Raw genomic sequence first — 12,956 nt, 5'->3', positions numbered from 1 at the left:
TGTTGCAGGTGTACATTATTTTGTAAGTTTAAGTCAGTATTAATAAATCTACATCACTGTCAATGAATTAATCAGTCTATATTTTTATAGCACCATACAAAACAAATGAAATGTTCTCAAAACACTTAACAAAAGACAAAAATACTTTACTCTTATGTATTTTCTTTTTTAATAGTGTTTTTTGTTTTTGTGTTGTTGTTTTACAGTTAGGGCTCAGTCTGTAGTGAATTCACTTCCTGAGCACAGCAAAGGTGTCTTTGAGCAGTCTTTGTGTATTTCAAAATAAGAAAAGACACCAAAAGCACTTTCGTTATGAAGTCTGCTAGTGTTTGCTGGGCGTTAGAGCTTTGTTCAGTGTTCCTGACAAAAAGAACTACAGGACTGGATAAAACGGTGGCTGAAAGCTGACGAGAATGACCTTAAACAACACCGGAAGTATATGTCTTACAATTAAAGTACGACAGTTTAGAATCCTTTCCATGTGTTTGATGAAATAGCATGTACAACACCTAAAGCCAGGATGTATCAAACCTATGAAATGAGGAGGAAATATCTTACCTTAATCACATAATTTTCTTTAAGATGCTCAATACCAATTCATCCAATTGTATGTATTTGTGATTAATGAATGCATGGGAAATGGCTATAAAAGTTTTAGTTTTAGGGCTCTTAAATATACACTATTAATGTAATCAAACACTTTAAAATATATATAAATCGGTTGAAAAACAGAATAGGATTAGGGAAAAATGTAGCAAAAGGATGAACGATAGCAACAATGTGTTTTCCATTATACACCTTTAAAAAAAGCCCAAATTTAGAGACGAAAAAGTCGGAGAGTTGAGATTAAAGTCTATATTTAAATCGAGAATAAAGTGAGAATATTGGGAGTTATATTCCGTAGTCGTCTGTATCATGCCTTTATTTTGAAGGCTATGACCGGAAACGTAATGATAACAGATTCAGCTTGACAACACTACCGAAAGTGTTTTGCGGGATATTTATTTGAGGAATTAGTTGAAGCAGTCGGCCGAGGTGGTAGTGAAAGTTAACTTTTTTTTAAAGTTTATGTTTTTAAAACTCCCGAAACTCCCACGTATATCGATAATTGGCTCAGACGGCGGGAGAAAGAACGAAGAAGACGAGTCACGTCGGAACAAAAAGCCAGTTTGGTCACCGGTGGCTTTAAAGGTTAGCTGAAGTTAATTCAACATCGTCGATAGTTTGTTCTATTTCGATAAACGTGTTGCCGTGGAAACTTCATGTTTCCATAGGTTTCCTGAGTGACTTCAGAGACGTAAAGTTTGGAGGAAAGACGTCACATGTGTCCTTTTAAAAGTTGATGGTAAGTTTCATGAAGCGACCTTTCTTTTTCTTTCTTTCGTCCGTCCGTCGAGATTTAAACTCCCCAAACCAAACTCCACCTGGAAAATCTTTAATTTAAGAGTTACTGTTGATTCACACTTTGACTTCATCGTATCATAAAACTAGATACAAGAAAATACTTTTCTTGTATTGGACTATTTTTTAACCGAACTCTACTTTAGTGCTGCACATCTTTAAACAGTTACCACATGTAAACATGGATAAAAGCACAATAGAAAATGTTTGGTAAATTACACGTTAGCCGAATTAAACATAGGTCCTCATAGCCCCCAGAAATAAGCTGGTTATTTAATGTAAAGTAACTTTATATATTAATAAATGGATGCAAGTTATTTTTTGACCAAACAGTGGTTTGGTACCAGAGCAATCAGGTCTGTTTTGTCTGCTCACTAACTCCTTGTCTGATTTAATTTAACCTGTACGGATCTTACTCTTAGAGGTCTTTGTGTTTAATCCTTCATAAAGTTTTATTCGTAATGTATGTAAAGATACAAAGGGGGCATTATTTTTGAACAAATGAAAAAAATATAAAATGGGCAATTAACATTTGGATCTTAAATTCATCAATTTATAAGAACATAAGTCCATTTGATTAATTTATTTTGGAAAGCAGTGCTCGTTTGCTTAAAATGTTTGGTATTGAATGCGATCAATTCATACAATCGCGATACTTTTATTGTGAAATTTTATATGACGCAGCTATAAGAAGAAAAAAATTAAATGGTTAAAGATAAAATCGTAACTCAAGTTAAAGCAGCAGAAATAATGCACTTGTGTAAAGCAGACTGGCGCTTATTGAGTGACAGTCCTGACTTGATTTCAAAGTACCTCGAAGAATGTCGTTCCTGTGCCTTTATTGTGAAGAAGCAATCAAAGAGCAGTAAATGAAGCATGAAACTCCCTGTTGTCTCTGGTGACTGTTTGACCCCCAGCAGGGAGATTCATGCCATATGGCCTTTTCTAACAACCAGAACTTCTCTCTCCGCCTTGCAGAAAGGCCTGCGATGCAGCTCGTGTCTGCACTCTGTTTTGCTGAGTTGAATTCATGGAAATCTTCCACTGTCTTCTTGCAGGACTTCTCGTGATGGTGTGACGATGAGACAGGGTGGTGCTGGCGGCGGCTGCTGCAGCCCTGGAGGCTGATGAAGCCGCTCCATCGGCTGGTCAGGATGCACATAGCCTCAGTGGGTGTCAGCAAGTTCTGCTTCCTGCTCTCCCTTGCTTTCTGCGGCCTCCTGCTCCTTCTCATCCCCGCCCTCCAACCCCCCGCACGCCAGGTGGACCTGCCTCTGCCCCGACCTCAAGTCAGACCTGCACCGGTGGGCCGAGCAGGGTCTTACCATGAAGAGGAAACGTACTCTACATCAGGGCTCAAAAGGAGCTCAGCAGGGCGGGGGGAATCCACAGAGACTGACGTTGTCAGGAAGGGTCCCAAAACGGGCGCTCTTCTCGTAAGAAAGCCTAATTTACTTTCAGGGTCAAGGACTCAGGACCTTTTGCAGTTAAAAGACATTTTTATCGCAGTGAAAACTACCAAAAAGTACCACAAGTCCAGACTGGGGCTGCTGACTCAGACCTGGGTTTCCCAAGCTCAAGAACAGGTGAGTAGGTTTCTTCAGTTTAAAAAAACGTGTGTGATTGTTTGACTTGTTTTAAAGTTTAACAGCTGAAATAATCATCTGAAATCATTAGATGAGTAAGTGTGTAACTCCCTCCTGATGCAGCTCTTAAATTTGTGTAGTGCAACAACAACATGGCAGAGTACTTAACTGCTCCTCCCAGGTCTTTCTCTCCCCCCCGTGCTGCGTGGCAATGTGATTTGTACAACAAAACAACTCGTGACTTTGCGTTACCTCATATATTCATGATGTAATGTTAAACACGCTCAGACACATTCATCCAAACTGACCCGCGTGTAGAGACAGTCCAGGACATAACCCAAGCGGCAAACTTGGGCGTTGGGAAAAATGACGCCAATATGGAAGTGCAGAATCCTGCAGTTCATCAAGGGTCCGCTCGAGCCGGCACCAAGACCCCCGGAAGTCACTTCGACACCACGTTCAAGAACGCCAAATACACGTTGACAGCCTGCGACTAAAAACAATCCCCTGCACGATCTCGCCATTTAATACTCACACGCTCTGTGGAAAAGATCCCTCCAACCAGGCAGCACTGTATTGAACGCTCACAGACCAATAAATCATTTCAAATGATCCGACAGTTAGGAAATGCATGCAGCTCCAACCCTTAGTTACCCAAGACCCAAACCACCCAATCCGTCTGCCATGGGGTGTGGTGCAAGAGCCCCCCCCCCCCCCCATAAATTCTCAACTTGTGGTCAGCGATGTTATCATCCGGATACTGACAGCCACCCCGTCTCTTCCAGAAACACATTCCTGCTGCATGTCCTCGCTGACACTCAGTGGAACCGCAGGACGTTTATAAGAAAATAAATCTCGACTTCGCCCCTTATCTGCTCCGACAGAATCCCCGCCATCATACCGAGTGCTTTACTGAGCTCGTTTAGGGGGATGATTGAACAGACGCAGGCTGCTCCGGCTCCAAGAGTTAAAATTCAGTTTTTACGTGTAAAGCCCAAAAAGCCCTTTTCTTTGTTTGAATCCTGACGGCATGTCGACAAAGGACGCTGATAGAGCAGACAGGTTCCTGTTGTTTATCATGGAGACAGGCAGCATTAATACTGAGCAATGAAAAGACATTTTCACATGCACTCATCATTTGAGGACTGCTCCAGAGATTCTCCTGACCGAGCTCACAGCAGGAGGCCATCCTGCTCAGAGAGGGGGGGGCGGGGGGGGGGGCTCCTGAGGTAAGATGTGATGTAGACAAAACACAGAAGTAGCCGATGAAGTCCACTATAAGAGTCTGTAATGATGCCTGTGTATGAATGCTACGTGTAGTTTAATGACATTACAACAACAAAAGAGTGGAGAACAACAGAAAGTCTAATGCAGCAGTTTGATTACTCTCACAGATATCAGAGCGGCCGTGTGCAGACACGTTATATTATTCTAATGTCGTGCAGCTGTGAGGTAACCTTTGCGATATGTTGAACAGAAGTTTTTACACAGCAGGAGAAATATCCGCTCCTCTCACTTCAGACCATGAAGAGCCTGGAATAGAGTGTCTGATGTTTGCAATGTTTAAAAAAAAATCTGAGAAATCAGGTCAATCCTCTGAACGTCTCCGAGTCCTGACAGTCTACAGTGAGTGAGAAGTGTGAGTCCAGCCGGCTGTGTTGTTGTTGTTAGAGCCGTGTTTACACGGGCGGGGCGGCTTTGAGTGTGAAGCCGTTTTAGTCCGTGAAAAAAAGAACAAAGTCACTGCTGATTTGGACGTCACAGAAGTGTGTTTAGATCAGTCATTCCCTTTCAGTTTGCGTGCGATGTGACAACTGCAGCTCGAGCAACTTTAGTCCGCCGCTTGTGCTCAATGCTGCTTCATGGAGGTGCGTTCTGATTGCCGCCTGCTTGGTGTGGACGCGGTGACAGAGGGGTTAGATGTCTCCGGATCGGTGAGGTGTCACCAGATTAGTTTTGGGTTTCATGCTGGTGCTCTGAAGGGCGACGTCCGCTGGATCTGAAAGTCTCACATTCTTCCTTTAAATGAAAAAGGGATTATTGACATGGAAATCAAATCATTTGAAACTAGTGAAAGGCTACTAACCTAAAGACAAAATGACTGCGTTTGTAAGGGCTCATAAAAAGACTTTTCATAGCCTGTTTTAACACTGCGGGTTTTTAAGGAGTCTATAAAGTCTTAAGTGTCCGACACACACAGCACTGTGAGCGGCTCTGTGTTGAGAGCCATTTAAGCAATTAGTAAATCCTTCTGTGGGACAAAAAGCCCCTCAGTGTGAAGAGAACGAGGTCGCCCCACTTCACTCCCAAATGTCCCAGTGACAGAGGACGGAGGAGCTCCAGTTCTCCCAGTATGAGCAGCTGGGCTCGGAGTCCAGGTCAGCACTTTAACACCTGGAGCCGTTTGAGGTCAGACGTGTAAAATAAAAAAGTAAGTACAGCAGTGCTCAGTGTGAGTGAGCGGGTGGAGCTCGTCCCCTGCAGCAGTCAAAGGTGTCCTCACATGAAGAGACACACGGCTGTTAGAGTTAAAGATACTCTTTGACTGCTTCATTATACGCTGTGTCTGTGCAGGCTGAAGAGCGTCTGGAGGTCACCGACTCAAACTGTCTGTCAATCACTCGACTTTTTTCAGCAGATGACATCACTACACTTGGGTTTACAGTACAATATGATTTTGTAAATATCCCATTTTATATATTTCATTTTCACCTTTCAGGTTGTCAGTCTGTGAAACCGGTTGTTTGTTGGAGCTGCTGAGACGTGGAAAAAAATATTAATGTAAAAATCAGGATTCTTATCTTCTAAGATTTGAAATCAATTGATAACTTCCAATTTTTTTTATTTTTTTTTGGGAGGGGGGGCGGTAGAAAGTAGTTTCCTGCTAAGTGCTAATGCTCGCTCTTTGACTCATTAGAATGCCAAATGGAGCAGCAAGAAATTCAGTCAGTAGATCTTGAAGGACTAATTCATAAACAGATCCAGAATCAACTTTGAATTGAAAATCGATTGAGTCGAATCAGGAATCGAACTCGAATCCAAGCGAGAGACTCTCGGATTTTTCCAGCCGTGATGCTGCCGTCTCAGTGTCTGCTGCTGCCTGCTCACTGTGACAACAGGTCACAGGTCTGGTCTTCAGTCATCACTGTAGTACAGCTGAGGTCATGTGTTTATCAGTGGGAGTTTTCAATGCTCTCTTGAAAAACGTTTTTATAGTTGAGCAGGTGGAAAATAGAAAACAAGAAATTCAGATTTTAGATTTAGCAAGAAAAGGTGCAGATCAGGGGTGCCGGATGGCCTAGCGGTGATGGCTCACACCCCATGAACAGAGGCTGAAGCAGCGGCCGTGGGTCCATTTACTGCTTCTCACTCTCTCCTCCCATCGTGTCCTGTCTCTCTACAGCTGTCCTCTTCAATAGACTGGTTTAGTGATGATGTATTTTTGTAGGCCAACCTGAAAAGATGGCGCTGGTGGTTCCTACGAAAGTTCACCTATGGGATTTTTGCAGAAAATAAGCTCTGTGTCAAACACACGCTTCTGATGCGTAGCTGTTTTGTTCAGCGGGATAATATTTACAGATGAACATCATTTAGACGACGTTTGAAGAGTTAATGCAGCCCAGAGAAGTAAAAAGCTAACATTATGCTACAAGCTAACTACACCGCGGTTTGTTTATTATGACGTCGCAACCGTTATGCTTCATCGATCTAATCAGCGGACCAGCTAGCTAAAAGTTAGCTTAATAAGTTGTTTATTAACATATTTGCAAGAGCACTGAAAGACATGACTAGAGTCTGTAATGAGGATTAGGGAGAGAGTTCCCGGCGTGATGACGTGTAATGTCTGCAACAACCACTGTAGTTTCAGTTAGCTACTCGTTAGCAACCGCCGTTAAAAGTCGGGGTCTTAGCTAAGTCTTAGCTTAGTTTATCTCGTCAAACAAAACATCAACATCTCTTCAGCTTGTGTTAACCACAGACCTTATTTCAGGCGTCTAACTACAAACCCATTCAAAATCCACATTGACTTTTAGAGTTAGGAACCCATGGCGCTAAAATGCTAACTCACTTCCTGGTTTTAAGACTCAAAACTACACCAGTCTATAAAGATAAAGTCCCTTACAGACCTCTATTCTGTCTACTCAGTTTGACTCCACAGCAGAGTCTAAAGAGAAATATCCCATCGATCTCTCACAGTACACACACGTGGAAACAGTGGAGCCCTTCATGCTGCCTCGTGTGTGTGTGTGTGTGTGTGTGTGTGTGCTGAACAGTGTGTGTTTGTGTTGTTTCAGACCTTCATATTCACTGACGGGGAGGACAGAGAGCTGCAGAAGAGAACGGGTAAGGAGCCATTCTTCGACTGTTTCCTCCTCTTGTTTTGTCTTCAGTGACGTCACGGGTTGGAACGCCTTCTCCGTTATACTGCTCATATACTCTCACAGTGTGTGTGAGGTCACCTGCATCATATCAATGTGCTGGCACGGTGATCGTTTCATCAGTCTGCTCAGTTTGCCTCCTGCAGCCGAGCCGAGGATTCAGGTTGGATTGAACTTGATCTATCACGGACACATTTGGGCATTTTGCTTTCGGGAAGCCTGTATTCAAAACGCTAACACAACCCCGACCTTCAGTCCGTCCAATAACAGGCAGACAGTGAAGTTTAGGCTACAACACGGCTGCCTGGTTTATCATCTCAGTCTGCACTCCCCGTACAGAATGAAGCGAAAAAGCCGATTTATTTCTGCTTTAAGAATGAATATTTAATAAAGACATTCATGAAGACTTCACTGAAGGAACTGAAGCTGACTCATTTCACTGTGCCAGCAAACAAGGAGAGTTTAAAGAGAGGGAGAATCTCTCATCTCCTGGTGTACAGGCAGATTATTTCAGTCAGCTGTGCCAATCTGGAAACTGAATATTTGCAGAGTTTTTGTGTTCACAGCAGCATTGAGCTAAACTCTGCTTCTTTCTCTCCTCTCCAGGAGCGAACATCATCAACACCAACTGCTCAGCGGCTCACACCCGACAGGCTCTGTGCTGCAAGATGTCTGTGGAGTACGACAAGTTCATCGAGTCCCAGAAGAAGTGAGCGAGCGAACGCAGATCTGAGCGGGACCATCGGCTCAGCTCAGCGACTGATCTGTGTGCGTTTGTCCCACAGGTGGTTCTGTCACGTCGACGACGATAACTACGTGGTCCTGCCCAGCCTGCTGCGCCTGCTCTCCTCCTACCACCACAGCCAGGACGTGTACCTGGGCCGGCCCAGTCTGGATCATCCTATCGAGGCTGCAGAGAGGGTCAAGAGTGACGGATCGGTCAGTCAACGTCGGCTGTCAAATAAACCAAATGCATTTCTTATTTTTTTTATTGAATACACTCCTCACATCTGGCTCATCTTTTCTTTTCGTCGGGTCTCGTCTCAGGTGTCTGTCAAGTTCTGGTTCGCCACAGGTGGAGCAGGTTTCTGCATCAGCCGAGGTCTGGCACTGAAAATGAGCCCGTGGGCCAGGTAGGTCACAGACTCCCCTGCTGTTGTACCCTCTGAGGCCAGGCTGCTCGCCCTGTATGTGATCAGAGGACGTGCCTGGACTTGTCAGCAAATATGACGCAAATCATCCAAGCAATGAGAACACGTGTCGTCCTTTGCGTTTGTTTTTGAGCTGTCAGAGAAATGCCCCCCTGACCCTCTCTCCTATTCCTTAAACGTTAAAACGTTATGTGAGCTCGTTGATATAATGAGCACACTGATGATGGATGACCTGAAATACACAAAGCAAAGTTCTGTGATTTGATATTAATTTCTGTTTTTAATATTTGTCCATTACTGAAGTAAAGCACTTTAAAACCCTCAGTAGGTTTGCTTCAGACAGTTGTGTTTGAAAAAAAAAAGTCTAAAAAGTGCAGGTTATTTATTTTCGTGGAGCAGGTGAGGTTAGAGCTGCTTTGGCTGAAAGTGCGCCCTCTGGTTTCAGTTTGGGGAATTTCATCAGCACGGCGGAGAAGATTCGGCTGCCGGACGACTGCACCATCGGCTACATCATCGAGGCGCTGCTGGAGGTGACGCTGACGCACACACACCTGTTCCACTCTCACCTGGAGAACCTACAGAAGCTACCAACAGACACCGTGCTGGACCAGGTGTGTGTGTGTGTGTGTGTGTGGACAAAAGAGGAGAAAGCAGGAGACATTTTCAGAGCCACGCGGCAGTGGATGCAGCTCTTTTGTTGATACTTCGCTCCTCTCAGACTGTGTGTGTGTGTGTGTGTGTGTGTGTGTGTGTGCGTCATCTCTGGTGTTGAAATGTGCGTGTTCTGTGTTTGTGTTCAACAGGTGACGCTGAGCTACGGAGGTTTCGAGAACAGGAGGAATGTGGTCAGCGTAGTTGGAGGTTTTACGCTTTACGAGGACCCCACAAGGTAACCTGTTCAACCTCTTATTGTGTATTACATGTGGGGGACTTAAAGCCGAGGTTAGAAGGAGGCAGTCAGGTAACCAATGGAGTCCAGTGTACCAGGGCAGAGTCCTTAAGGTAGCCTAGGGAACATTTCACTTCCCCCTCTCCCTCCGCACTGGGCCTGTAGCTCTTCAGCTTATTGGTGTTCAATAACTAACTGCAGCTTACACTTCATGGATCTAAGATGAGGCACCATGGAAACAAAGGTAGAATCCATGGTGATCTGATTGTGTGTGATTGAACACGTCTGTACGGGGCCTTCAGAGTCCCCTCACATGCTCGTCTTTTATTCTTATGTTTGATCTCAGGCTTGTTGATGGTTATTATCCAACTTTTGAGTTCGACAGGGGAATTGTTCTCCTCCTACAAACGTCTAAAAAAAAAATCATATTTCTGTTTGCTCCACGATATGACGATGTTTAATCACTCCTGTCTTTTATCAGACTACAAACACTAAGTCACATCATTTTAAACATTATTTTTTTATTTTATTTTTTTGTCAAAAAAATTTTCAGGAACTTTTTTTCTCCTAACAGATGTTTGTGAAGGTTTACACTCTCAGTGCTTGAATGAGATCTGAAAGTGTCTCCCTCTCCTGCAGGTTTAAAACTGTCCACTGCCTCCTGTATGCAGATACTGACTGGTGTCCGAAGCTCAAAGTGCGCCACAAACACTGAACGCCTCGGCGTTCTCACCCTGCAGCCCTGGTACTTCCAAACCTCTCACGGACGATCTGAGTCAGCATCACCACCTGCGACGCAGAACTCCTCCTGTCAATAATCCTTCGAGCCAAAGAAAGATGGCAGAACGCTGTCGAGCTGTTTCTGCTGAGAGTTGATCATTTACATGAAGGGTCACAGAGAAAACAGTCTCTGTGTGGTCACAGACTCTGTGATGATATGAAGTGTTATTACGTTCAGTTTCTCTCCACAGTGAGCTTCAGTGGGACAAAGTGCTCATGTCAGCCTTGTTGTTTGTTTTTTTTGCTTAAGGGTTGATTTTTTTTTTTTTTTGTAGTTCAACATGTGCAGCAAGAGTCCTTAAGCTGTTCTGGGTCAAGATATGAAAACTTAGATAAGATTCAAGTAACAATCAAAAAACATCAATGCCTGTTTTAATAATAGGGCAACAGCATGAGAAGTCCTGGGCACCCAGTGTTTGGTCATTTCTGGTTGAAAATGCAGGAAAGCTCCTGCCAGTGTCTAAATTGCACAAACATGTTGGCAATGTTTTTTTGGTTTTTTTTGTTGTGCAGTTTCTGACAGTGCTCTCTTTGTCTTTTCACCCTTGGCCGAGTGTTTTACAACAAGAGTTCTGGACGTTTTAGACGTGACTATTTGAGCGTGCACGCATAATGTAGCGGAAGAGTTATTCACTAATCAGAAACAGGAATCTCAAGCTTCTTAAAAAGGAACCCTCCACAGGAGCTAAACGGACTCGCCTGCTGTCACAGGCAGGAGATGTAACGGCCCCCGAAATCTGAAGCTGAAACAGAGACCCTGTCTTTGAATTCACAAACTTGTGACCCGGGCAGTATTACTTAAACACACTCTGATAAAGAGAGAGAGGCAGGATGTCTTGATGTCTCAGCCTTAAACCTACGACTCTCCTTGAAAGGGGATTTTACTGCTTAGTAGTTCAGTTATTTTCCCCTAATGAAATAAAAGGAGAACTATTTAAAGGATGTTTTCTTAAGTGTTTTAGCCACAGGAGATGGAGATAATCTCACCATGTAGAAAACCCGACCCTACGTCAGTGTTCAGGTTCAGTGTGAGTTGCTTCGTCTCCCCAGGCGCTGCACTGATCAGCTGTTTTGGGTCGGCAGCTTAGACAAAGGAAACGAGTTGTCAGAGCACGTGGCCCATGTGCAGAGGCTGGACTCCTCCAAGGTCGGCAGCCCCGGGTTCAAGTCCGACCTCTGGTTCCTTTCCTGCATGTCAGCCCTGTCTCTCTCTCTCTCTTCCTGATATCTGACTCTAATCTTTATCCACTATCCAGTCTCTTTGAAAAAGGCCGAAAAAAAATCCCAAATATAAATCTAATGGAAAAGAGAGACAACAAATACGACCAAGCTAAAATAAAGAAGTGGTTTAAGAGTGCTGTGAAATGAAGAGTACTGTTGTGTGTAGCCAAGATACCAAGCCGGGACTTCATTGGTTACCTCAATCCCCTGTGAGTAAAACACTTACTGTGTCTTATCCAACCCAAGAAAAACAGAACTATCCTTTAAAAAACAAGTTGAGATGAATTTATCACAAAATGACAGAAGAGATTTAAAGAAATCTTCTGTTAACACTTTAGTTCAGTGTGTTGTCATTTTTCAGATGCTTTCACATTCTGAGCTGAATACCTTCTCCATGTGTTACCCTGTTATTTTTGTAATTTTTTTAAACAGGCTCATCTGTGCTGTTTTGCACTACTTTGATCGATTTCTGTTTGTTACTGTGCTGGTGTAAATATGAGTGAAGGTCAGCAGCTCTTCTTTCTCTCTGTGGGCCGTGGTGATGACTTCACTGGAGCCAAATGCATCAAAACATTTGTATTCCGTTTTGTTTGGATCTTCATGTCCTCAGAGGATGGTTTGTAATCTTTTTACTGACCTGGGAACTTAAATGTACCACCACCGCTCTCTTTTGCTTGCCTGCAAGAGTTTAGAGTTCATGAGCTAGGACTTAAAATTGAAGGTTTTTTTTTTAATGTTCCTGTACTTTCCTATACTATGTTTGTGCTGTTTTAAAACGCATGGTATGAAAAAAGTACTGACATATCAAACATTTTGACAAGCTTAAGTAAATGGTACTCACCAAACAAATGGACGACACATCATGGACTATATATTAATGGATGAAGCCTGAGTGACGTCATCTGTTACAGCAGGAGGCTCATTTACGGCCGCTGCCAGGCTGGAAATATCGTCTCACATTTAATTTTAGACAGACAAACCGCAGGCCGAGAGCTGGAGCTGAGGTTACATCTTCCCCCTGTGTTTGTCTTTTCGGGCTCTTGGAGCCAGCCCCAAGTGGACACCGGAAGAACTGCAGTTTTATGCACTTCACGCATTTGTTTCATTTTTTTCAAAACTAGAGGTTGCACTGACTTTATGAGACCGATTCAAAACACAGGCGTCACAGCCAACACTGCTGTTTCAGGCCTATTTTTTCATCTTCTCTATAATAATACATGTCACGATGAAAAGTTAAACACTCTTTAAAATGCTATTGTTTAATTAAGAGGAGAGTTTTTATTTTGGCTCAATGAAACTTCTTTTTTCTGTTTCCTTCAGCATCAGTATTTCTGCCTGTAAAGTATTTGTCTTAAACTTCTGTCTCTGTCTCACACCAGTCGAGGATCCAAACGCCCGAGTCTGTCCTACTGCAGGTCAGTGGACCAGACTGAGTGACATGTTTTTGAAAATCATTGACCCCTGATGTATTATTCTGTTGTTTTATAAGAATAAACTTTTTCTGCATTCTTGAACATTTGTCTGTTTCTATTGTTGACATGTTTCACAC

General features: G+C 43.4%; 1 protein-coding gene across 1 annotated transcript; it reads left to right on the top strand.

Annotated features, from left to right (window-relative positions):
* Positions 1–938: 938 nt before the first annotated feature.
* On the top strand, positions 939–12,921 carry rfng (RFNG O-fucosylpeptide 3-beta-N-acetylglucosaminyltransferase). The gene is made up of 9 exons (XM_079372072.1): positions 939–1,345; positions 2,460–2,987; positions 7,283–7,331; positions 7,973–8,075; positions 8,152–8,305; positions 8,414–8,499; positions 8,963–9,128; positions 9,321–9,406; positions 10,046–12,921. Exons 2-9 carry the CDS (start codon positions 2,529–2,531, stop codon positions 10,119–10,121), a joined length of 1,179 nt encoding a protein of 392 aa, XP_079228198.1. The 5' UTR covers positions 939–1,345; positions 2,460–2,528; the 3' UTR covers positions 10,122–12,921.
* Positions 12,922–12,956: the final 35 nt, after the last annotated feature.

The sequence above is a fragment of the Symphodus melops genome (genome assembly GCF_947650265.1).
Source record: "Symphodus melops genome assembly, chromosome: 21".
Taxonomy (NCBI): domain Eukaryota; kingdom Metazoa; phylum Chordata; class Actinopteri; order Labriformes; family Labridae; genus Symphodus; species Symphodus melops.
This window is presented reverse-complemented; position numbering and strand designations above follow the sequence as displayed.

What these genes read in the sequence shown, in the direction of transcription:
- rfng (XM_079372072.1), top strand. Translation starts at nt 2,529, where the DNA reads ATGAAGCCGCTCCATCGGCTGGTCAGGATGCACATAGCCTCAGTGGGT. An exon ending in AAAATGAGCCCGTGGGCCAG is followed by an intron (nt 8,500 to 8,962) that starts GTAGGTCACAGA and finishes CTCTGGTTTCAG; the next exon opens with TTTGGGGAATTTCATCAGCA. An exon ending in CAGACACCGTGCTGGACCAG is followed by an intron (nt 9,129 to 9,320) that starts GTGTGTGTGTGT and finishes TGTGTTCAACAG; the next exon opens with GTGACGCTGAGCTACGGAGG.